This window comes from Seriola dumerili, unplaced genomic scaffold (assembly GCF_002260705.1).
Source record: "Seriola dumerili isolate Sdu_G_001 unplaced genomic scaffold, Sdu_1.0 BDQW01000312.1, whole genome shotgun sequence".
In the NCBI taxonomy this organism is placed as follows: domain Eukaryota; kingdom Metazoa; phylum Chordata; class Actinopteri; order Carangiformes; family Carangidae; genus Seriola; species Seriola dumerili.
The window spans coordinates 1499880-1522810 of NW_019174567.1; the positions used below are offsets into that span (position 1 = coordinate 1499880).

Below are 22931 nucleotides of genomic sequence, written 5' to 3' on the forward strand. Positions count from 1 at the left end.
TTTCTGTCTTTTTATTGGATTTCAGTTCATCTACATGAGATTAATGTAAATACAACATTATTTGTCCAACACTATGAAGTTATTTGGTAGATTGATAAGATACAGAATTTACAAATAAGAATTGTGATTTTTCATACACTGAAATCAAACCTTTATATTTTCCAAAAAAGACCAGTGGTGTTTATTTTTAAATCTGCGCTGCTGCTCAAATTCTCTACAACAAGAAAATATACAGACACATAAAAGCCTTAGAAACCACATAAACAATATTCTGACAGCAAACAAATTAAACTCATAGCTTTGAGTTCAAATGAATGTCAAATAAATGTAGAATCTGTGGTTCTTTCTCAGTCCAGTTTCTGTTTATATCAGCAAATCAAAAGGAGTTCATCAATACAAATCTCCTCTTCAGGATCTGAGCTCAAAACAAAAAAAAGAAAATAGCAGCCTGGTTGAAACAGGCCGGATGTGATTTTGAAAACAGACTCTTTGATCCTCTTTAATCCTGTCTCAATTAGTTTTTCTTCAGTTTGTTCCTGACGGTGAAACTCAGTTGTCCTCCATCATGGCAGCAGCCAGCATCTCTCGCTCTGGATCAGCAGCTCTGGGCTTCGAGGATTATTCTCTCTACAGTAACCTGAGCGAGGATGAACTGCTACAGCTTGCCATCGAGCGTAGCCTGACCGACGCAAACTGCAGCAACGCCAACGCAACCTGCAATGCAACCGACAACCCAACCAGCAACACGGCTCCTGCCCTCACACCTCCTCACCAACCTGACAGAAGCCTGAACCCTGCAGCCAGAGACGCCAACCAACCCAGACACAGCTCCCATAATCCACCTGCAAACTACACGTCCCATAATCCACCTGCAGCCCAGACCATTGTTCATTACAGTTCTCCAAATCCTCCGAGTGAAAAGCCTCCTGATCTGTACGTGATCTCACACAGTTCATCTCTTGTTCCCGAATAATTGAAGAAATGGAGACTCTGCTTAGAGAATTCAGAGTGACAATGCTTCATATCAAAGACTGTGTTGATGATTCAGGTTTAAACTAAGATTGCGATTGTGGTCGGATTTAACAAATACAGAGATGGCTCCAGCTCAGGCAGATGATTGTATATGTAAATAAGTACAGGCATACATGGGATTATCCTGCACTAAAACACAGAGGTTGACAGCTCATCTGTCTTAAAGTTAGACCTGAACCAAAATTCATCCTTTGAGTCCTGAATCCTCAGTGAAAGTTAAACTGGGACTAAAATCAGTGGTGAAAATAAAAGAGAAGAAAACTTGACTCAGTTGTGTGAAATGATCTTAGTCATCCTTCTATACCTTCTATACGTCTGAGCTCGACTTTCATCACATCTCATCTTCTTCATTTTTTTTAATGTATGTTTCTGTTTTTCATTTGATTCCTTCTTAAGTTTTAACTTAATGTTCTAATAGTTGAATGTGAACTGAACGTTTTCTACTCTTTTATTTTAACTGTCAGTGAGGATTCAGGACACAGAGAATGGCTCTGGGTCCAGGTCTAACTTTGAGACAGATGAGCTGTCAGCCTCTGTGCTCTGATTGTCTGTTGAATCAGTCTCTGTGCTCTGATTGACTGTTGAATCAGTCTCTGTGTTCTGATTGGCTGTTGTCTTGCTGTTTTGGCAGGAAGACGTTTGATGGGACAGTCAGTCGCTTCATGACGGGATCAGGGAAGAGGATGGTAGCTTATCGCAGAGCTGACGGCACTCTGGTTCACATCGCTCCAGAACCTGAGGAGTAAGTTCTGTTCATAAACCAGGTCTGTGCGTGGAAGCACCCGTATCACCTGTCATTTCATCTCTGTCACCTGTTGTTTCACATGTATCACGTCAATAAGGGAAACCATCAGGTATGACTGGTTATTACAGGAAGGTCCATGAAAAGGTGTGGTCAGGTGGGAATAGGTGGGACAGGTGTCTGATGGGTATTTTCCCTGCAGGGAGGAGGAGCCTCTGTTCAGAGCGATCAGTGTTGGAGATGCGAGCAGAGTGAAAGCTTTAGTGATGAGTCCAGGAACAAACCTGATGCTGCCGAGTAAACCAGGCTGGCTTGCTATTCACCAGGCGGCGTGGTACGGCCAGGACACCTGTCTGAGAGTCCTGCTGTCAGGTAGAAACACACCCAGACAGAGACATCACAGTCCAGAGCAGAGAAGAAATTTGTCTGTGTCTCTGTGCTCAGCTCAGCCTGGGATGATCAACAAGCGAACGGAGCGTGGAGAGTCAGCGCTGCTGGTTGGCGTCAGCAAAGACCAGCTACGATGTGTTCAGGTGCTGCTGGAAAATGGAGCTGACCCTGACATCACAAACTACGAAAGAGAGACTCCACTCTATAAAGGTAGCACTGTCTTCTCTTTCCTGTCCAGACTTTAGTAATAAACACTTCAGTATTAGATACAATACTTCACATTGTTTGCTTCATTTTTCTGTTTTATTGTTTAGAAGAATAAACTTGCAGCTCTGTAATCATCCCTTTACCTCTCCTCTTCCTCCTCCTCTCCTCCTCTTCATCTTTCACTCATCCTCCCCTCCTCCCTCAGTCTTCCACTTCTCCTTCCTCTCCACTGATTTGTTTTTCAGGCAGTCATATTCTCCATCTACAATTTGTAAAACCAGTTACAGAAGCGGCCCACATCACACCTGCTAAACAAATATGTTACATTAAAAATTATGCACTGTATTTGTATTTGTACCTGTCACCTGGTTCATACCCTTCCCCTGATTCTGAGTGTGATTCTGACCCTGATTCTGACCCTGGGCTTACCTCCTGGCTTGAAAAGTCATCTTTTTTTTGTGGATTCACTTGACACTTGATCGTTTCTGGTGGAGTTTTACAGTTTTGCAGTATTTTTTTTGAAAAGCAGGCATGCAGGTTGGCAGTGGAAGAAGAAGAGTGATATGAAGCTGCAGCGAGCAGCCAGTTCCCTCTGTTGGCCTAAACAAACACAACATGAGACGTCTGCTCCGCTGCCCCCTCGTTCTCTCTGGTCTGCTCTTAATTCACAATTACAGTGGGGACAGCTCCAGCTGGAGACAGGCCACCAAGGACAGGGACTATCCCAGGAAAACAGGAATGTCTGGTCACCCTAACCTATGACCTGGACTTTGTAAGCCTGCTATTAAAACTTCTTCACCGGATCAGCCTGTTGAGTCTGCATTCATTCACCCTGCCCTTTCCTGCTACCACTGTGACATTACAGATTACCATCCCCTATTCTGCCTCTAGACTCAGAGTAGGTCCATTCAAGTCCCAATCCCAAGTCCTGATCCTCACACCGAAACTCAGAGTAGCTGCCAATCCTGACACTTAAACTCAGGGTAAATGGTGGTACTGAATACGTGAAACTGTGACTTAGAACAGTGGTTAACTGACTTCAGTGATGTTATATTATTTTAAAAGACACCTGACAGCCAATCAGAGAACAGGATTGTGGATGTGTGGTGGTGTTTTTTCGTGACCTGTCCCTGAACGTTTCATGCCTTCCTCTGCAGCCTGTGAGAGGAACAGTGCTGCGATGGTGGCAGTGTTGTTGAACCATGGAGCTGCGGTAAACACTCACTGTATTCAGGGTTGGACGGCACTGCAGGAAGCTGTGGTTCGAAACAACGTGGAGATCTGTGAGATGCTGCTGAAGGCTGGAGCCAAACACAGCCTCACCAACATGTATGGCATCTCACCACTGTTCAGCGCTGCTCAGACTGGGCAGGCCGCCACGCTGCGCTTCCTCCTCAAACATGGTAAACTCACCAGAGGGTTTATTATTGTTATTGTTTATTATTAATGTTATTGTTTTACTGCTACTGCTAACTGCTACCAAAGTAGGCAAGTCTTGCCATTCGACTGCCACCTTGGCAATGCCCTTGGGAAAAAGACCAGGCTCATATCTTAATGAGAGGGTGGAGTCACAACTGCACTTGTCACTGGGAAATAAAAGTGCATGTACAAAATTACCAACTGTTTAAAATGCTTTTTCTTCTCACAGGTTATACTTATACTATGCATGTGCATGATTGTGCAATAACACAACTGGCTTGATTTGCTTCTGGTTCAGGATTCTTTAAGTGGTTTGTGACCCTGAAAATGTCTGTCCACCGGCGGCCCACATCCACTGATGAGGGAAACACTAATTTCTTATAACACTTTTAGTGGTTGGGGCCAGTGGAGAGGTATCAGTTTAAATACTGCTACTTCAGAATGATGTTTACAGTCCACCTGAAGCTTTACCTGTTCTCTGCAGGTGCAGATATCAACAGTCAAGCTGCTGATGGAGCCACCGCTCTGTATGAAGCTGCTAAAAATGGACATGAGGAAATTGTGAAGCTCCTCCTCTCACAAAACGCAGACGCCAACAAACCTGGAAAGACCGGATTATTACCACTTCACATTGCTGCCCAGAGAGGAAGTGACATGTAGGCACTTGTTATTATCACCTTCATTTTAATATCTTTTAATAATTGCTGACCTCCTGAGGATGTCAAAGACCATGTTTGTGGGGGAACGAGAACTGGATTTCACCAGACCAGAGAGGTGTTGCTGATATGTACTTGACAAGGTTCAAAACCAGCATGGTTCTAGATTTTTTTAGGTTCTGATGTGATAGGGTTTAACATTGAAATAATGATAACTGATCACTACAATTTAATAAGAGGGACAAACTATCTGAATAATAATAATAATAATAATAATAATAATAATAATAATAATAATAATAATAATAATAATTATCTCTGTTTGTCCAGGTACAGAGGTTTACAAAGGTCCTCAGGATCAACAGCTGTGTAGAGCTGGGTGTTGTCTGCATAGCACCGAATATTAAAATCCACTTAGTCCAAACTTACTCAAAGGCACCACCTGGCACAAAGGTAAATATGGAATATAAACATAAAGAATCCAGGTGAAAATAAATCTGTTCACTAAATAAATAATACTGAAAAATAAAAAGTGAGGTCCCATTTTGTTTATTTAACCTTTATTTAACCAACAGGTCTCTTGAGATACATTTTGATTATGAAAGTAAATAGTACATGTGAGGAGGTTACTGCTGGTTTCCTGTCAGCTGATGTTAGCTCAAGGTCACAGGTCAGTCAGGGGTCAGTCAGGGGTGGGTCAGGGCTAAATCCTGTGGTGTCTCCTGTTTCCAGTATAGTGTCCTTGTTGATCTCAGCCACCAGTAAGGCCAGAATCAGGCGGACCGGGATCAGCCCTCTCCACATGGCGGCTGAGCGTAACCGTGATGAAGTGCTCGAGGCTCTGATTGAGGCGGGCTTTGACGTAAATGCACAGCTGTCTGAAGAAAGATCAAAGCTGTATGAGGACCGCCGCAGCACGGCGCTCTACTTCTCTGTCATCAACAATAACATCGACGCTGTGCGCATGCTGTTGACAGCTGGTGCTGACCCCAACCTGGACGCGTTCAAGCCGCTGATGGTGGCAGCGAGGCTGGGCTGCATCCAGACTGTCACCCTGCTAGTGGAGCATGGAGCAGACATCAATGCCTCAATCCCCACTCACCCCACTACCTTCCCCGCCGTCTACATGTTCTCCATGAAGTACCTTACCATGTTCAAGTACTTGCTGGACCACGGAGGCCACGCCCTCTCCTGCTTTGGATGTGTCTATGGCAACAAACCTCATCCACCAATAAAAACCACCCGATCAGAGAGGGACGACCTGACAGAGACGCTGCCAAGGAGAGGCGTTCAGGTGACCAATACTATGACTTTTTAATATCTTACTATACTATGACTTTTTATGTCTTACTATGTTTAATAACTTAGCATACAATTACGTTTTTTTTCATTTTATGACATATTACACTTTGACTTTTTTTATGCCTAAGTATACTAAGACGGTTGATGCCTTACTCTACGATGGTGTTTTATGACTTATTATACTATGATGTTTTTATGCTTTCCTTTACTATGACGTTTTTATGACGTTTTTATACCTTAATATACTATAAAATTTTTTATGCCTAAGTATACTAGGACATTTTTTGACGTTTGATGCCTTACTATACTATGACCATTCATTTTATTCCTTAAACTATTACGTTTTATGACATTTATGACATACTGTACCTGCAGTTTTTTGACATTTTATACCTTAGTACACTTGATGTTCTTTGACGTTTTATGCCTTACTATACTATGATGTTTTATGCCTTAGTATTCTACAATGATTTTTGATTTTTATACCTTGGTATAGTATTACATTTATACACGTTTTTATGTCTTACTATACTATGAGGTTTTATTCCTCCTGGTAATATGACATTTTTTGACATTTTTTACGCTGCACTATACTGTGCCTTATGACATATAAATGACATGTGATGTTATCATGTGTCACCTATAAGAGGCTATATTATTATGACATATATACATCCTCTGGATATATGAAGATATAAGTTTATACCATATATCAAATACTCATAGTAAAATGCTACTTTATTAAAACAATATTCTTATTGAAATTATATATGTTTGTGTATGATTTTCTTAATAATGTCTTATTAAATTTAAACATACAGGTCTATCTTTTACATTTCAATATATAATGTATACTTACAGGCTTTGGGATGGGATGTGATCATGTAACATTGTTTATGCCGATAATATAAACAGACATATGAAAATACATGTTTCTATTAGGTAGACATATATGTCAATATATGATATTGTTCCAATTTCTAATAGGTTTCATATGTAATTTTTACATATATAGGCTATACTTTAAATACATATATGATTATACTTCATACGTACACATATTTCATTTATGGAAATTCAACACATGTACATAATATTACATTTGTGTATAGGTATTCCTGAATGTAAATTCAGATCTTATATGTTAATAAACTGTTTGATTGACGTCATTAAAATGTCAATCTCTTTGTCTTGGACGGAGGCGGGATTCTTGCGTCCCTACCAATGTTGAGACCAAACCTACCTGCTGAGTTCAGGTGACCTGAGTTTAAAACATTTAAAACATGGCTGAGGAGAGGCGTTCAGGTGACCTTTCAGGTTTAGAATGTTTAATAACGGGCTACATCTACATTGATGTTTGATTGATTGATTGATTGATTGATTGATTGATTGATTGATTGATTGATTGATTGATTGATTGATTGATTGATTTACAGTTCTGTGAGATGATTTCAGTCCCCAGTATCTGTCGGTGGGCGGGGCCAATCATTGACATCCTACTGGACTACGTTGGTCATGTGACTCTGTGCTCCAGACTGATGGAACACCTTGACAGTTACTCTGACTGGAGTGTCATCAAGGAGAAAGCAGGTGAGTCAATAACTGATCAATAACTGATAATAACTGAATTCAGCCTCGACTGTTTGATGGAGTTTAGACTGAATCTCGACACATGAATGTTTTAGTTCAAGATGAATGTAAACAGGTAAAATATCCACAGACAACACCTGCGTGAATATGACTGGATGTTACTACACAGTTGTGAACAAGCCACTTACTGGTTTGTCTGGTAGTTTTACAGGTTTTACTGGTTTGTGTTTTGTTCCAGCTCCCCCGCGGCCACTGATGCAGCTCTGCAGGCTGCAGATACTGCAGCTGGTTGGAAGTCGACGTGTGAAGAAATTAACGCTTCCTGGAGGTTTGATCCGCTTCCTGCAGCACCAAGAGGGCTTGCTGGACGACTGCTGACTTACAACTGAGACTGTTGGAATCTTAGACATTCAGCAGGTTGAAGCTGATGTTGTTTAACTGCAGTTTCTCTCAAAACTAAAAGCTGTTTGATGAAATCACTTGTAAATGTGTATATCAGCTCTTTCTAGTTGTTTCCAGCTGTTTCCATATGTGTCCAGGGAGCGTCAGCTCCTCTATCCTAAACACCTGAAATGTTCGTTATTTCTTTAATTTTGATGGACTGAAAAAGATCAGTTTTACAACATTAGTCTAACCCCAATGCATTTGTAATTAACCTTCAGTGTCTGTGAAGAATTTATTAAAACAAACGAAGCTCAGATAATACTTTATAAAATTTCAATAAAAGCAATTGGACCCACTGCAAACTGGCAAAACTAAAACTAAGTGACAATAACACATGCTGGAGATAGAAGTGGGCACTGTTGTACCCTGTTGCAGACACTATGTGGAAAGAGCTTGTGTTTTTTCTGAATAAGGTTTTAGGAACACATTTGAACAAATCCCACTTTGTGTTTATTTGGGTTTTTGCCACATAATATCAAACTGTCACAACGCAGGAGGTTGTGGTTTTGTCTAGCTGTGGTTACTGGCTGTAGAATTATTTGACATCACTGGAAATCCTCCTCTATGTCCAATTTTAACGAGTGGATAGATTTAATGTGTGACGTATTCACTGTGGGAGAGAGGATCTCTTTAATGAAGTTTGGGGCCCATTTTTTCTTGGTTAGAGAAACAGTGATATAAATGTTTGGTTTACATTTTATGTATATCTCACCTTTTGATAATATCTACTTTGGGCTTTGGTGCTGATGAACTCACCTGGATCACCTGTAACTGAACACAGTGATGATAGATCTCTGTATCCTGATTGATTGGCAATGTGAACTATTCATATAACAGCATGGGTTATTTATAATCATTGATCAATATGTCTAGGGTCTTCTGATTGTATCAAGGACTGTTCAGGGCTATTTTTTGATTAATTTTTTGTTTTGTTTTTTATGTACAAATTGTGAATGTGGCTTTGGTCACTTGACTTATATTCAGCATAATTATTACTGATGTTGCAGAGACTGGTCTTGTGAGGTTGTTACCAGATTTTTTTTGTTTGTTTGTTTTTGTTTTCTCTTGTCTCTTAGTGTTCTGCTTGTTTAAAAAAACAAAACAAACAAAAAAGCAGACAAAATGACAGTTTGTAACCAATCTGTATGGTAGATGAATGTCCATCAAAAATGTCAATAAAGAACTAAAATAAACAAAGCTGAGAGACATGGAGACATCTAATTAACACAATCAGCATGAAGCCATTACTGAGGGAAGATGAACTGAGTGACATTCACATTTAAAGCATCATGGTTTTATATTGATGATGATGATGATGATGAAGATGTGACTGTAGTCACATCCATTATCAGTCTGATCCCTGACTCCTCTGAGACAGAGTCACTGGTGAGTCACAGGATAATCAATCAGTTTAATGATCAGCTGGATCAATATCCACACAGTGATGTCAGAGCTGAGTGTGTTTATGAGACATGAAATGGGCAGAGTCTCCACGGAAACAGAGATCAGATACTTTCACGTGTCATTACAGGGACCTGAGGTGGTTTTAATTAAAGCAGTCTGACAGTTTAATTCACTGATCACTGCTCATGAACCCGAGGCTATTCATCAGTGAACGACATTTATATCTATACGTTTAAAACTATTTCAATACAAATATCTACAAATAACCCCAATCTGATAACAGAGTTACAGACTCACACAGCAGGTCAGTGAATGCATCACACATGACAATAATGAGTTAGGTTAGGGTTAGAGTTCCAATTAAGATTAGGTTTAAGATAAGGTTAGGTTAGAATTAGAGTTGGGTCTAAAGTTAGTTAACACATTACACACATTGTCAGCCACAACACAACGATAACAACAACACAGCAATAACAACACAGCAATAACGACACAACACAACGACACAACAACACAGTAATATCAACGACACAACACAACAACACAGTAATAACAATGACACAACACAACGACACAACAACACAGTAATATCAACGACACAACACAACAACACAGTAATAACAATGACACAACACAACGACACAACAACACAGTAATATCAACGACACAACACAACAACACAGCAATATCAACGACACAGCACAACGACACAACAACACAGCAATATCAACGACACAACACAACGACACAGCAATAACAACGACACAACACAACAACACAGTAATAACAATGACACAACACAACGACACAACAACACAGTAATATCAATGACACAACACAACGACACAGCAATAACAACGACACAGCACAACGACACAACAACACAGCAATATCACCGACACAACACCAAGACACAGTAATAACAATACCACAGCACAATGACACAACAACACAGCAATATCAACAACACAGCACAAAGACACAAAAACACAGCAATAACACTAACACAAAACAACGACACAGCAATAACAACGACACAACACAACGACACAGCAATAACAATGACACAACACGACACAGCAATAACAACACAACAACACAGCATTAACAACGACACAACACAACAGCAAAACAACAAAGCAATAACAACACAGCAATAACAACAACGCAGCAATAACAACGACACAACACAACGACACAACAACACAGCAATAACAACAACACAACAACACAGCAATAACAACGACACAACACAACAACAAAACAACAAAGCAATAACAACAACACAGCAATAACGACACAACACAACGACACAACAACACAGCAATAACAACACAGCAACACAACAAGACAACAACACAGCAATAACAATGACACAACACAACAACACAGCAATAACAACAACACAGCAACACAACAACACAGCAACACAGCAATAACAGTAACACAGCAACACAGCAACACAACAACACAACAACACAGCAATAACAATGACACATGACAACAACACAGCAATAACAACACAGCAAGAACAACAACACAACAACCAGCAGTAAGTAGTAAGTCACAACCCAAGTTTATTTACATCATTAATAAAACACATGAACTACATCACAACAAAAATAATTGACAGGATGATGGAGAGATGACAGGTCTCCTGCTAAAATGGTAATAATACGGAGCTGTACCTGAACACACCATCTCAGCTGTTTTTTCATCTGTTCAGGGAAGAAGAAAAGTGAACCCCCTTCACACACACACACACACACACACACACACACACACACCCTCCTCACTTCTTCTTGCGATCTGGATCAGACGGACATGAAGCCGTGTCTGTTCGTGGACCACAGCTCTGCTGACTGATCTGGTCTCTGGTCTGATCCTCAGTCTTGGTTCTGGACTAATCTGGACTGATCCAGGATCAGGTCTGCTGAGTGTTTTCAGGATGATGTTGAGTTTTTTCCTCATGCTGTTTTTCCGTGTCTTCCAGGTGAGATCTGTTAAATGAATGAAGTCCAGGTCTTAGACTGAGTCAGTCTGGTCCAGGTTATTTTATCTAGATTATTTACAGTCTGTAATTAATGACTTAATTAACAGTTGATGAGCTGTAACATCCACAGACGCGTGGTGAAGATGTCTAATTATTGATCTATGAAGCATCAGTAAATTATTTATTAATGATTGATGAATCATTCAGCTGATAAACAATGACATATTTTAATTAATTATTTAATTAATATCATCACAGCTCGTCAAACATCTATAATTTACCATTAAACGAACCTTTGCTCCCACAGACTCTGCTGCTGTTTCCTTCACAATATTAATTAGATTGATTAGTGTTCTTTCACTTTAGCTGATATTTCAGATCAATAGTGTTTCAATGTTAAAACCAATTGATCCAGTAATGAATGTCTTTAAATAAGGGTTAAACCCTGAGTATTGTCTGCAGGTACTTCCTACACTTGTAAGGTAGGGCAGACTGTGAGTAACCTGACAGGTAAAACCCAGGGCAGAAAAGTTTAAATAAAAAGTTAATAATTAAATGATGATTATTTAAGATCACCTGGTTTCTGTTTCCTGTCTGTCTGCAGGTGAGTTGGGGGGCGTGTCTAGAAAGCTGCCGTTGTTACATCCTATTACCTCCTCCCCCTCCTCCTCCCCCCAGAGAGCTGATGTTCACAGGTAATGCAGGTAAACACAGGTGTGAATGTTTGTCCAGGTGTACCTTACCTGTCACTCAATGATCAATATTATGTGATCAGCTGTTTGATATAATCAAAATGGATTTCAACACCTTTTCATTAAACAATTTGACTTTATGTTATTGATCACATTATTGATTATTTGATCCTGTTGATGTTTAATTAGCAGATGGTGAAATTACATAAAAACTGACCTTCAGGCTCTTCAGACTTTTTTGACCTTTGACCTCAGCATGTTAGATTAACTGTGTGGGTGGGATCAGATTTTGGCAATAATCTGACAGTTTAATTATCTTTGTTAAGAAGATCAGAAGCCTCTAAACCCCATCCCCGCCTCTGTGGTTGATAATCTGACAATCCGTCAGATTAAACTCTTCACATGGTCTTCATGATGCCTTCACTGTCTCCCAGGTTCAACAGCAGAAACGAACTAATCATCGTAGTCAGATTATAATCTGTAGCAACTGATCTAATGGTCATAATAAAGCCAGAGATCAGTGAACGCCCCACCGTCACAATGGGATCCATCTTGAATAATAAATAATAATCATAAATCAACAATAATGTTTCCGGAGCAGAAAAAGGTCACATAATGCATGCTGGGTAGATTTTCAGTGTATTGATCATATTGATTAATGATTCTGTACTTTAATCCTGTTTTTCTATCTGAAACCTCAATGAGAGACACGAGGACACTCTGTGGGTTTCAGTGATGTCATCAGTGATGTAATCCTATAATGGATTTGAAAAGTCATTATTATCGTAACGTTCAAACACAAAAAAACACAACACTGAATCAAACCCTGCTGTAAAGTGTCCACATCAGAGAGACAGCTGATTCTCTGGGTTTCTAATTGGCCAAAGAGTTCAGAGTTTAGATTTATACATGATCCTGCTTTTTAAACATAGAGACAGAGAATTCACACGTGTCCATCCTGAGTAAGACCGTTGTACTTTAACATGTTAACATGTTAACGAGTTAACACATACACATGTTAACACACAAACACATGAACATGTTAACATATAACATTATAGACAGTTGATTTCTTCTTGGTGCTGTATTGCAGTGTGGCCCTCTGCTGTTCCAGCTGTGAAGTCTGAACATCTGTCCATCCTGATGTTCATCATCTTCTCTGTATTATTGACCGTCTCTTTGATCATCATCACAGTCTGTTACAAATCAATGAAAAAGTGAGTCATGGTTTCATCAAATCTCTGCTTCAAATATAAAACTCTCTTCATTTACTGCAGGTATATCAGTATACTACTCCAGAGGCCTGTACTACGAAGCAGGATCTGAGGTTATCGAGGTCACTTCAGGTTTAAGTCTGTGTTTTCAGTCTTTCAGTCCTACGACAGTGGTTCACTTGTTACCGAGGTAAATCACCATGGTAACTGATGGTGAACTCCTGACCTGCTCCAGCGCAGGTTAACTTAGAGGATCAGATCAGAACCTGTCAACAGCCAAACTACTGACCAATCAGATCACTGGAAAAACTGAGTCATCATTCCTACAGGATCCTGACAGGGACAAAAGAGTTCACAATAAAGTGATCAATAATAACGATCAGTAGATATAACATATAGATCAGTGGAATCGTTTTCCTGTTTGAGTCTTTCCATGTGTCTCTCTGGTTTTAAACCAAAGCTTCTGCAGAATTCACAGTTTATCACTAAATAAAATCTAATCACTGTCAGAGCTTCATTTGACCTGAACACAGATTCTTTAATGGAGGATTCCTGCCAGTGATGAAGCTTTTACTCTCCTCTTCATCACTGAGCTCAGAACAACATGAGGAGACTCTGTGACACGACTGGAGAGAAACCTGAACCTCTGATGTCTTTGATTAGAACAATTAGCAACACACTGTTAATTATTTCATCATTAGAATGAACATTTCAACTACTCTCCTCCTCTTCCTCTCCTCTTCCTCTCCTCTCCTCTCCTCTTCCTCTCCTATTCCTCTCCTCTGCAGCAGAAACAGTCTGACATGAACTTTAACTGTTTTCTCTGTATCACATGTTCAGAACAGTTTGTTCATCATCAGACTGAAGAGTGAAAATTATACATGAAGATAATTAATTCACTTATTACAATATATCTTTAGTCTGACTTTAACAGAAATTATATTTGACATTGAAATAATATTTTTTATTCCAGTCATGTGATCATATTGTTACATTTCTCCTTGTTTAATGTCACTTTAGGACGCTGCTTTTACCGATCTTATCGGCAAGTATCAACATTTCTTCTCATATTATTAAGAACTTCATTCATGGTTCAGACCATGTTGCTTATAATTAACAACTCTGCCTCTTTCACATGAAGGCGCTTGTACCTGGACAGGTAAACCCAGGGTTAACTGAGCCAGGTGATAACCTGCTTCGTAGTACAGGTGATCAGGACGGTCAACGTTAGGTTCAGTTAAGTAAAAGTTATCCTGGGTATGTTGAACTTGCTTCGTAGTACAGGCCTCAGCTATATCAGTATACTACTCCAGGTATATTAGTATACTACTACAAATAAAACAAAATTGAAAATATTTCCACTGTTTGGTTTTAGTTTAAATGTTTTCTATTTTTAGGAAACAGCTGAGGAAAGAAGAGAACAGTACAAACACAGGAGGATAACAACAACAACAAAAACAACAACCACAACAAGAACAACAACAACAATAACAGCAACAAAAATAACTGGCACAGAAACAATTGTTTGATCAGTTGATGAAGCTGCTGTTTGTTTGGTTCTGCCCTCAGTGTTTGTGTTTAGGGTCAGTCTGACATGTATGTATACATGTATGATTCATGTGTCATACATGTTTTCATACAGTATGTGATGGCACTGTATAAATAAATTTCAGTTATTGACATATTGGTATGTTAAGTTTAAGGTTTTTCTATACTTTAATATTCAGGATTTTAACACTTCAGTTTAAAGGTTATTGATATGTTGGCATGTTTACATTCAGATTATTCATAATCTGCTACATTAATATCCAGTTTATTGATAAACTGGATTACTTTTTTAATAATTTCCAAAAGGATAATCCAGGTTAAATCCAGGTTGATACTTTGTAACACTAAAAACCAAATTGTTTGTACTTCTGTGCTTTAATGTCCAGGTTAGTGATACTGTGGTATGTTGATATTCAGGTTGTTGTTAAATACTCTCTTTCCACTGCTGTGTCTTCAGAAGCTTCAGTTTAAAAATAACCTGTGGTTTATTGTAAACATAAACTGCAGAGCTGCTTTCAGTTAATGACACTCTGTATAATGACAGGTTTACACAGCTCCGATCATTCTATTCATTTCTAAAATGTCAACTCTTTTATCATGTATCTTCTTTGAGGGCAACTCTACAAAAGTTATATAATTGCATATATGACAACTTTGTTTGCTTGTGTGTCATCAGCAGCCACAACACAAATCAATAAACAATAAAATCTGGTGATAACATTTGTCAGATGCATTTTTGATTAAAAAAAGTTGTGTATTTAATAATAATTTGTTTTTAAATAAATTACTTTTATACGTGTCTTTCATATTAATTGGGCCAGAGCCACAGTGTCGAGACAGTGCCATTAACATTCAGCACAGAATTTATAAAAAATGATTTTTTATTATATTTGACAGTACGTAGACTCATAATTAGTCAAGAAAATAAAAACCTTTAGGTTCATTCACAGTAAAATTCATTGAAAGTAACAAAGTGTAGATTTGAAAACAATCAAATTCTTAACATGATAATTAAAACTACTGCTTTAATTAAATTATTTAATAGATATTTGTTTCTGAGCACTTTGCGAGAAAAGGAAATAAAAAAAGACGACCCTCATTAATGAATGCAAAAATAAATGTTGGTTAATAAATTTTAAATGTCTCATTAATAATTAGTAAAAGCAGCTTCCATCTTTCTTTACACAGAATTACTGGTCAGTCAGTCAGTCAGTCAGTCAGTCAGTCAGTCAGCTGACACTGACCAGTCTAATAAAGGAGGACACAGTCACTCGTCCTGTTTCTGGGGCTGGGGGAGGGGGAGGAGGTGCTCTCTGTGAGGCTGGGGGAGGACAAGGGGCTGTTTGTTGTCTCCTCGGTCATGCCAGCAGACGTCCAGCAGGGGGTAGACTTTCCCTTGGACCTCCAGCCTGAAGCTGTAGATGATGCCCAGCTCGTCAGGACTGTCACTGTTATAGAAGGTCAGACCTCCACCCTCATAGTCCAGGAACAGTCCCACCCGGCGAGGGGGTGCCGACACCGGCAGGACCACCCTGGGTGAAGAGAAGGCTTCATAAACACCGTCCTTCAGTCCGATCAGCCACACTCCACTATCTGGGTTCTTCACCAGCTTGGACTTACGATTGGTCGTTCCTTTGATCAAACCAAGACGCCATTTAGGTTTGTTACCCACCTCCACCTGGACGGAGAGGACAGGAAGCAGAACACTGAAGGACAGAACCGCTGCAGGTACATGAGAAGCAGAGTTTAGATAAAGTCAAATGTAGTTTCCACCAGGGTGCGCCTTATTATATGAACTACTGCTGACGGAGGAGGATCACACTTAGTTACAAGTCATCACTATATTCTGCCCTCTGGCCTCCATCATCACTGTCACAATCATGCAGTGTAGGTGATCAGAGTCATGACTGTCAATGTGCCTCCAGCAGTGGATCAAGAGAGAACGTAGAAACTGGTTCACCACAAGTGAACAGTTAAAACCGGTTCTCTATGTGGAAGGTCTACACTGGAGACATCAGACCTAAATGTCCGTCAGTGTCACACCTGCAGGACTCACTTAGATCCTGACACAGGGAAATCATCTGTGTGTTTGCTATTTACAAATCAGAAAATGGTGTTCACTCCAGTTAGTACAATTAGTCTGTAACATTTTAGTTACTATGAACTTTCAATGCACGTCTTTACCTGATCTCCTTCACTTATTAAATAGATGTAGTACTTAGTACTTACACCAAAGGCTCTTTCTGTTCTGAAGCTTGATTGATGAACCTCACAGTGAGTCTCTTTGGATAAAAGCGTCTGACAGATAAGTGAATGTCTTGTGATGATGACGTTCAGAGTTTACCTCCCAGTAGTGTTTCCCGGAGGAGAATCCTCGGTTGGTGAGGACACAGTAACTGTAACTGAACCTCTCTGGATTATCAGGAAGTCTCCGCAGTAGAGCACCACAGACCACGACTGTGTCCCCATGATGGAGCTCCAACATCGGGTGAGCAGTTTGAGGATCCAGCTTCAACAGCTCAGGAGCTGCAAGGACACAAGAGTTTTTAAATATAGAGACATTACCACCAGAAACAACCAGCTGTTTAACCAGATGTTTTCTGATAACAACATTAAACCAACTGTTCCATAAAGTCAGACAAACACAGGGACCAGGACCAGGACCAGGACCAGGATAGGTAGAGGTAGAGGTAGAGGTACAGGTAGAGGTACAGGTGCAGGTGCAGGTGCAGGGACGGGTACAGGTACAGGTACAGGTACAGGTACAGGTGCAGGTGCAGGTGCAGGTGCAGGTGCAGGGACGGGTACGGGGACAGGGACTAGTACCAGGACCAGGTACAGGTACAGGTGAAGCTACAGTTAGAAGTACAGTTACAGTTAGGGGCGGGGATGGGGACAGGTGTACCTGGCAGGACTTTTCGGTGAAGCCTCTTCCACACGGTGAGTTTGATGTCGTTGTGGTTGAAACCTGCTTTGAAGTTGATGGAGCTGAAGAGTCTCTCCTCCCTCTGATGGAGCTCCTGACTCTCTCTGAATCTGAGGACGTCAAATATTTATAACTTGATGTTTTATTGATATTGATTGTTGGTTGAAAACATGTCGAGATGTTCGTTACCTTGGAGCGATTGATCCATATTTCTGTAAATAAACAGAAAAAGACAAAGACATTGACAATGATGAGCCTTATCAAGGATGTTGACTGGATTCAGACATCTTGTATCCAGGGGTCCTACTCATCATTGTGGACTAATCAGAGACTCAAAGACTGACAGTACCATGATGAAGTCCAGGTGTCCCTCGTTGCTCAGGTCCTGCAGGGTGTTGTGGGCATCCTGCAGCCGGTTCAGGTTCTGGTTTAACTGGTCCGTCTGGTTCTGGAGGGATGAGATAAGGACAGCGGCAGATGTCTCCACCTGCTGCATGAATCCCGCCTCCTCCACTTCCAGGCAGCGTCGCAGTTCACCAAACTCCTTCCTCACCACCCACTTCAGTACGTCAGACTCATTCTGATTGGACAGAGAGCAGCAGCGAAGATCGTCAGCTCCTATTGGCTGAGATCCTGTATTCAGAGTGGACTGAGATGATGTCACACACACCTCAGTTCTTTGTCATATCAATCGAACAGTGTGGTCGATCATTGGCTCTTACAGGAGGAACTGTCATTCCTAAATATGACCATTAGGTGGCAGTGTTTAAAGAGGACACTCTGGTGTTTTAGTTTGTTTTGATGTGAACAGCTGAGATTACCAGTGTGAGACTTAACCTGTGTCTGGACTGGGATCAGGTCTTTTCTAGTCCAGCAGGTTTTGCTAATGGTTCCTCCAGTTGTATTGACAGAGGAACAACAACAACAACACCAGTACAATGACATCACCCACAGTGATCCTGGATTTGTTGTGCGCCATTTTACAGATCTGATCCTCCAGTTTACGCTTCTGATGCTGGAACTCTGTCATCAGACAGGAAATGTCCTCCTGAGACACAGACAGACAGGGACAGGAAGTTCATTATTCATGTCAGATCACATTAAAACCAGAATCATATCTTCCAGGACTGAACACAGACACTGAGGAAGGTCATTTCAAGTTCAGGCAGCGTGTCGTGTTACGGTGAACATTAACTACGTGTGACCTTATTGTTGTTCAACTGGAAACAAAGGTTAGATTTGATTAGTGGAGCACTTTAATCTCACTGTTTGATGATATGATGTGAACTAACAGCTGCTGCTTATCTGCTCCTGGTTTCACTTGTTACACAAAGAATGAATCATCTTAACAGTAATCGTCAGAACAATAATTATCAGAGCAACACTTTGATGTCGCTTTTCACTTAAACACCTCACAACCTCAAACACTTCATTTATAAATGCACACTGTGGGCGGAGCTAACAGGTCTGATTTTATTGTGCCGTACCTTCATGCGGCTGTAGACGGAGCTCACAGGTGTGATCTTGTGTCCGCGGTGAGCACCGATGCTTCCACACAGGCCACAGATCACAGTTTGTTCGTCCTCACAGTAAAGGCTTAGTGGGTTGTGGTGCTGAGGACACGACTCCAGCTGAGCTCCACCTGAAACACTCACTTCCTGTAAGGACAAACAGGTGTTAATAAAGATGGTTTCTATTTTATTAACAAGCTGAAAATATTGACATACATATTTTATTTCTATGAAATATCAATAATAATGAACTCCATTTGTATACTCAGATGACGCAAATGTTTTCTGAAGTTTCACAGGTAAACTGATCTCAGCTGTTTTTACCTGCAGAGCCTCAATAATTCGAGCCAAAGTAACATTGGGAGGAGGACTATCTCCGTCCACTGCACAGCGACATACAGGACACTGCAGCTGGCCAAGCAGGTCTATCGTCATGGAGCGCACACAACACCTGGACAGGTGAGAACAGGACAGGACAGGTGGGTTCAGGACAGGAGAGGCCAGGACAGATCAGGATAGGACAGGTGAGTCCCATCCATCCATCTTACCTGCAGTAGGAGTGTCCACACTGTAACATTAGTGGTTCAGTGAAGACGTCTAGACAGACAGGACACCTGAGCTGCTCCTCCAGACTCTGACGACGCTCCATATCGCAGATCCCCAACACCAGGACCAAAACCACTGGGTCCAAAACCGCAAGGACCAAGACCACCAGAACCAGTAAAATCCTAAAATGTAAAGTCTTCCTAACAACAAACCATCCAGACTTCAGTTAAAACAGTTAGACCAGTTAGGCCAGTTAGAGTAATACAGAGTCACTTCACTGCTGTTAGCTCTTGTTTGTGCAGCAGTGCTGACTCTCTTTATATCCAGAGGTTTTTTCCTTTTTTCTTTGATGTGATTGACTGGACAGACTGAGTGGGCAGGGCCAGAAGCTGATTGGTCCTTTATGTGTGAAATATATTTTAGATGTTGAAATATTTAAACATTTTCTTCTACATTTAAAATAAAAACATCCAGACATCCAGTTATTATTATTAATGTTGTATTACTAATAAACAGTGTGTCACTGTTTGTGTCTGATAATCTGCTTCAGCTGCTTTGACACCTGAAAGTCACCTTCACCTGGGAAACAATGTCTCCATGGAAACAGACCAAACAGAAAGGTTTCATACATACTCTTTAAACAGGACAACACACAATGACTAGCTCACATCAGGCGAGATTCTTCTCCTGTCAGATTTATCAGTTTTGATTCCTTGATTCCTGATTGATTGATCACTCTTCTTCTCTCAGCTCAGAATAACATGAGGTGAAATAAAAACTAGTGGTCCACACACTGTTGATTTTAAACTGACTCATCAGACACGAACTGTTCTCTCCTCATCTTTGGCAGCAGAAACAGTTCGACATTCACTCTATACTGCAGACTCTAAATAATGGTCCTGCACTTATTCACAGTATCTCCTTCACAGTATTTATAGTGTTAATGACCAAAAGAAAGACTATTAATGGTCACACTTACTTCCATCGGCTCCATAGTTTAAAAAAAAAAATCATTACAGGATGTTGATTGGGGTCAAAATTAAACTAAACTAAATAACAGGTGGCGCCAGCCGGTGTATGACGTCATCCAGCGGTATCAGGTGACACAACAGGAAGAGAGGAGCGAGATTTACTGGACCTCCCGGGATCCACTGTAGATTAGAAACGAGTCTACAGCAGAATTTTAATTTGAAAGAATCAGCGCGAAGGAAGGTGAGAGCCGATATAAACACGAGCTAACAGGCTGCTAACGCACAGACATGCTGCTAACACACAAACAGGCTGCTAACAGGGTACTTACAGGCTGCTAACACACAAACAGGCTGCTAACAGGGTGCTTACAGGCTGCTAACACACAGACGGGCTGCTAACACACAAACAGGCTGCTAACAGGGTGCTTACAGGCTGCTAACACACAGGTGGGCTGCTAACACGCAAACAGGCTGCTAACGCGCAAACAGGCTGCTAACGCGCAAACAGGTTGCTAACGCGCAGACAGGCTGCTAACAGGTTGCTAACGCGCAGACAGGCTGCTAACAGGTTTACAGTCTGAGTAAATAAACAGCAAACAAGATGGAGGTCAACAGGAAACATCACACATTGATAAGTTAAAACTACGAAAAATTAATGGAGTTTGGTATAGAGAATATATATATATAGAGAACTCTGACGTCAGGTTAAATTTAATGTTAACGTTAAAGCAGGATCATACATGTAAACCTGAACATGTGAACAGCGTTAAAACTGAAAAATAATAATAAATATATAAGAATAACATATAATATATATAATAAAAAATTAATCTACCGGGTTGAAATCACACCTGTGTTAATGTAAAGTTGATGACGTCAGTATACACTATGAGGACTGAAATGGCACAGACTGACGGAGGATGTATTGATCATTGATGTGTTGCCTTTCACTTTTGATAATGCAGGAACCTATTGATCATAGGATGATCACATATTGTTTGGTTTCTCTGGCATGGGGATGACATAACGTATTGATTATTGACTGGTTATTGATGATCTTTGGACAGTTTGGAGGATGGGATAACCATTGATAACTGACTTGTTATTTCTTCCAGTATAGATGATGTACAGGTGATGTATTGATCATGCAAAGATAATGTATTGATTAATTGGTTATTGATTATCTCCGGACAGTATGGAGGATGATGAACTTCCGTCAGAGGATGGGATGGGTGGGCGTGGCTCTCTACCTACTGCTCAGTGTCATGGCGGTGTACTACGTCTTTGAGGTGCACACACGCAGTTTGGAGCGCGTGCAGAGAGGTGGGGTTGGCCCAGCGGCTAGGTCCCCTGCCGTCACCTGGTCTCTCCTGCCATCGCTTCCTGTCTGGATGTGGGCATCAGTCTTCCTGCTGCCGTACCTGCAGCTCTTCCTCTTCCTGTTCTCATGCACGAGAGCTGACCCCCGGGCCGTCGGGTACTGTGTACTTCCTGTCTGCATTGCCCTGGTGTGTAGCCGCCGCCATGCCGCCCAGACACCCGCCAATCACAGAGCAGGGTCAGTGATCAACACGTAGAGGGGACCAATCACAGAGGCAGCAGTGGCTCGTTTGTGTTGATGTTTGTGATATCACTTCCTGTGTGCCTTTTCAACAGTATTATGCCCTGTGGATGTTAGCTCTCTGCTCTGTCTGTCAGGAGCTGAGTTCAGGACTGCCCTCATTGTGGACTGTCAGGACCAAAGCTCAGCCCTGAGTATTGACTCTGCCCTAGTGCGAACCCTCAGGAACAACGGAGCTGCCCTGAGCGTCGACTGTCAGGATGAACAGTTTTTCATACCTCAGTCTGCAACCTGTCTCTTTCTCCTGTTGTTTTGTTATTGTGACTTCACAGACAGTGCTGTGCTGTGATTGGCTGGAGGGTGTTGAATATGGTGACAGCAGCACCTCCAGCACCCACACTTACTTTAACCACTTACCTGAAGCATCAGTACCGTTGCCATGGCTACCACAGGTTAACATTTAGAACAGAGGTTACCTGAGAGCTGCCAGCCAATCACAGAGCAGGATTTTCTGTGGTACTTACACATGACACACACTGGTTACCATGAAAACTTTAAAAACAAATTAAAAATCTTTATAAACTTAACATTACTTTTTTTTCTCCATTATATTGATGTTGAAATAAAATATTTTAAAAAAGGTTTCACTGGAGGAGGAGGTGGTAGGGGAGGAGGAGTAAGTTTTTTTATTTTTTTTTTATCTGCTTCCTCTCACCTGTAATGAGACCAACACCTGTGAACCAAACACCAAATGTTTCCTGTAATTTGGGTGGACTGTCGTCC

At 40.8% G+C, this 22931-nt stretch overlaps 3 protein-coding genes across 3 annotated transcripts in view; 2 read left to right on the forward strand and 1 right to left on the reverse strand.

The window, feature by feature from the left end:
• The window catches only part of LOC111231708 (ankyrin repeat and SOCS box protein 2-like), a 9204-nt gene extending 1482 nt beyond the window's left edge, over positions 1 to 7722 (forward strand). Inside the window, exons 2-11 of the mRNA XM_022758927.1 lie at positions 519 to 716; positions 801 to 933; positions 1664 to 1774; positions 1977 to 2146; positions 2219 to 2374; positions 3529 to 3774; positions 4275 to 4446; positions 5179 to 5740; positions 7185 to 7338; positions 7577 to 7722. Coding sequence (XP_022614648.1) covers positions 519 to 716; positions 801 to 933; positions 1664 to 1774; positions 1977 to 2146; positions 2219 to 2374; positions 3529 to 3774; positions 4275 to 4446; positions 5179 to 5740; positions 7185 to 7338; positions 7577 to 7716 — 2042 coding nt within the window. The 3' untranslated portion in view covers positions 7717 to 7722. The remainder of the gene's footprint in view (positions 1 to 518; positions 717 to 800; positions 934 to 1663; positions 1775 to 1976; positions 2147 to 2218; positions 2375 to 3528; positions 3775 to 4274; positions 4447 to 5178; positions 5741 to 7184; positions 7339 to 7576) is intronic.
• A 7940-nt stretch (positions 7723 to 15662) lies between these two features.
• trim50 (tripartite motif containing 50) lies at positions 15663 to 19952 on the reverse strand. The gene is made up of 9 exons (XM_022758947.1): positions 19619 to 19952; positions 19395 to 19521; positions 19047 to 19217; positions 18512 to 18607; positions 17909 to 18139; positions 17749 to 17771; positions 17539 to 17669; positions 16978 to 17159; positions 15663 to 16311 (listed from the first exon to the last, which is right to left on the reverse strand). Exons 1-9 carry the CDS (start codon positions 19717 to 19719, stop codon positions 15901 to 15903), a joined length of 1473 nt encoding a protein of 490 aa, XP_022614668.1. The 5' UTR covers positions 19720 to 19952; the 3' UTR covers positions 15663 to 15900.
• Positions 19953 to 21781: 1829 nt separating this feature from the next.
• tmem251 (transmembrane protein 251) lies at positions 21782 to 22707 on the forward strand. Its single transcript, XM_022758958.1, has one exon. The coding sequence runs from the start codon at positions 21790 to 21792 to the stop codon at positions 22162 to 22164; it is 375 nt and encodes a 124-aa protein (XP_022614679.1). The 5' UTR covers positions 21782 to 21789; the 3' UTR covers positions 22165 to 22707.
• The last annotated feature ends 224 nt before the right edge of the window (positions 22708 to 22931 follow it).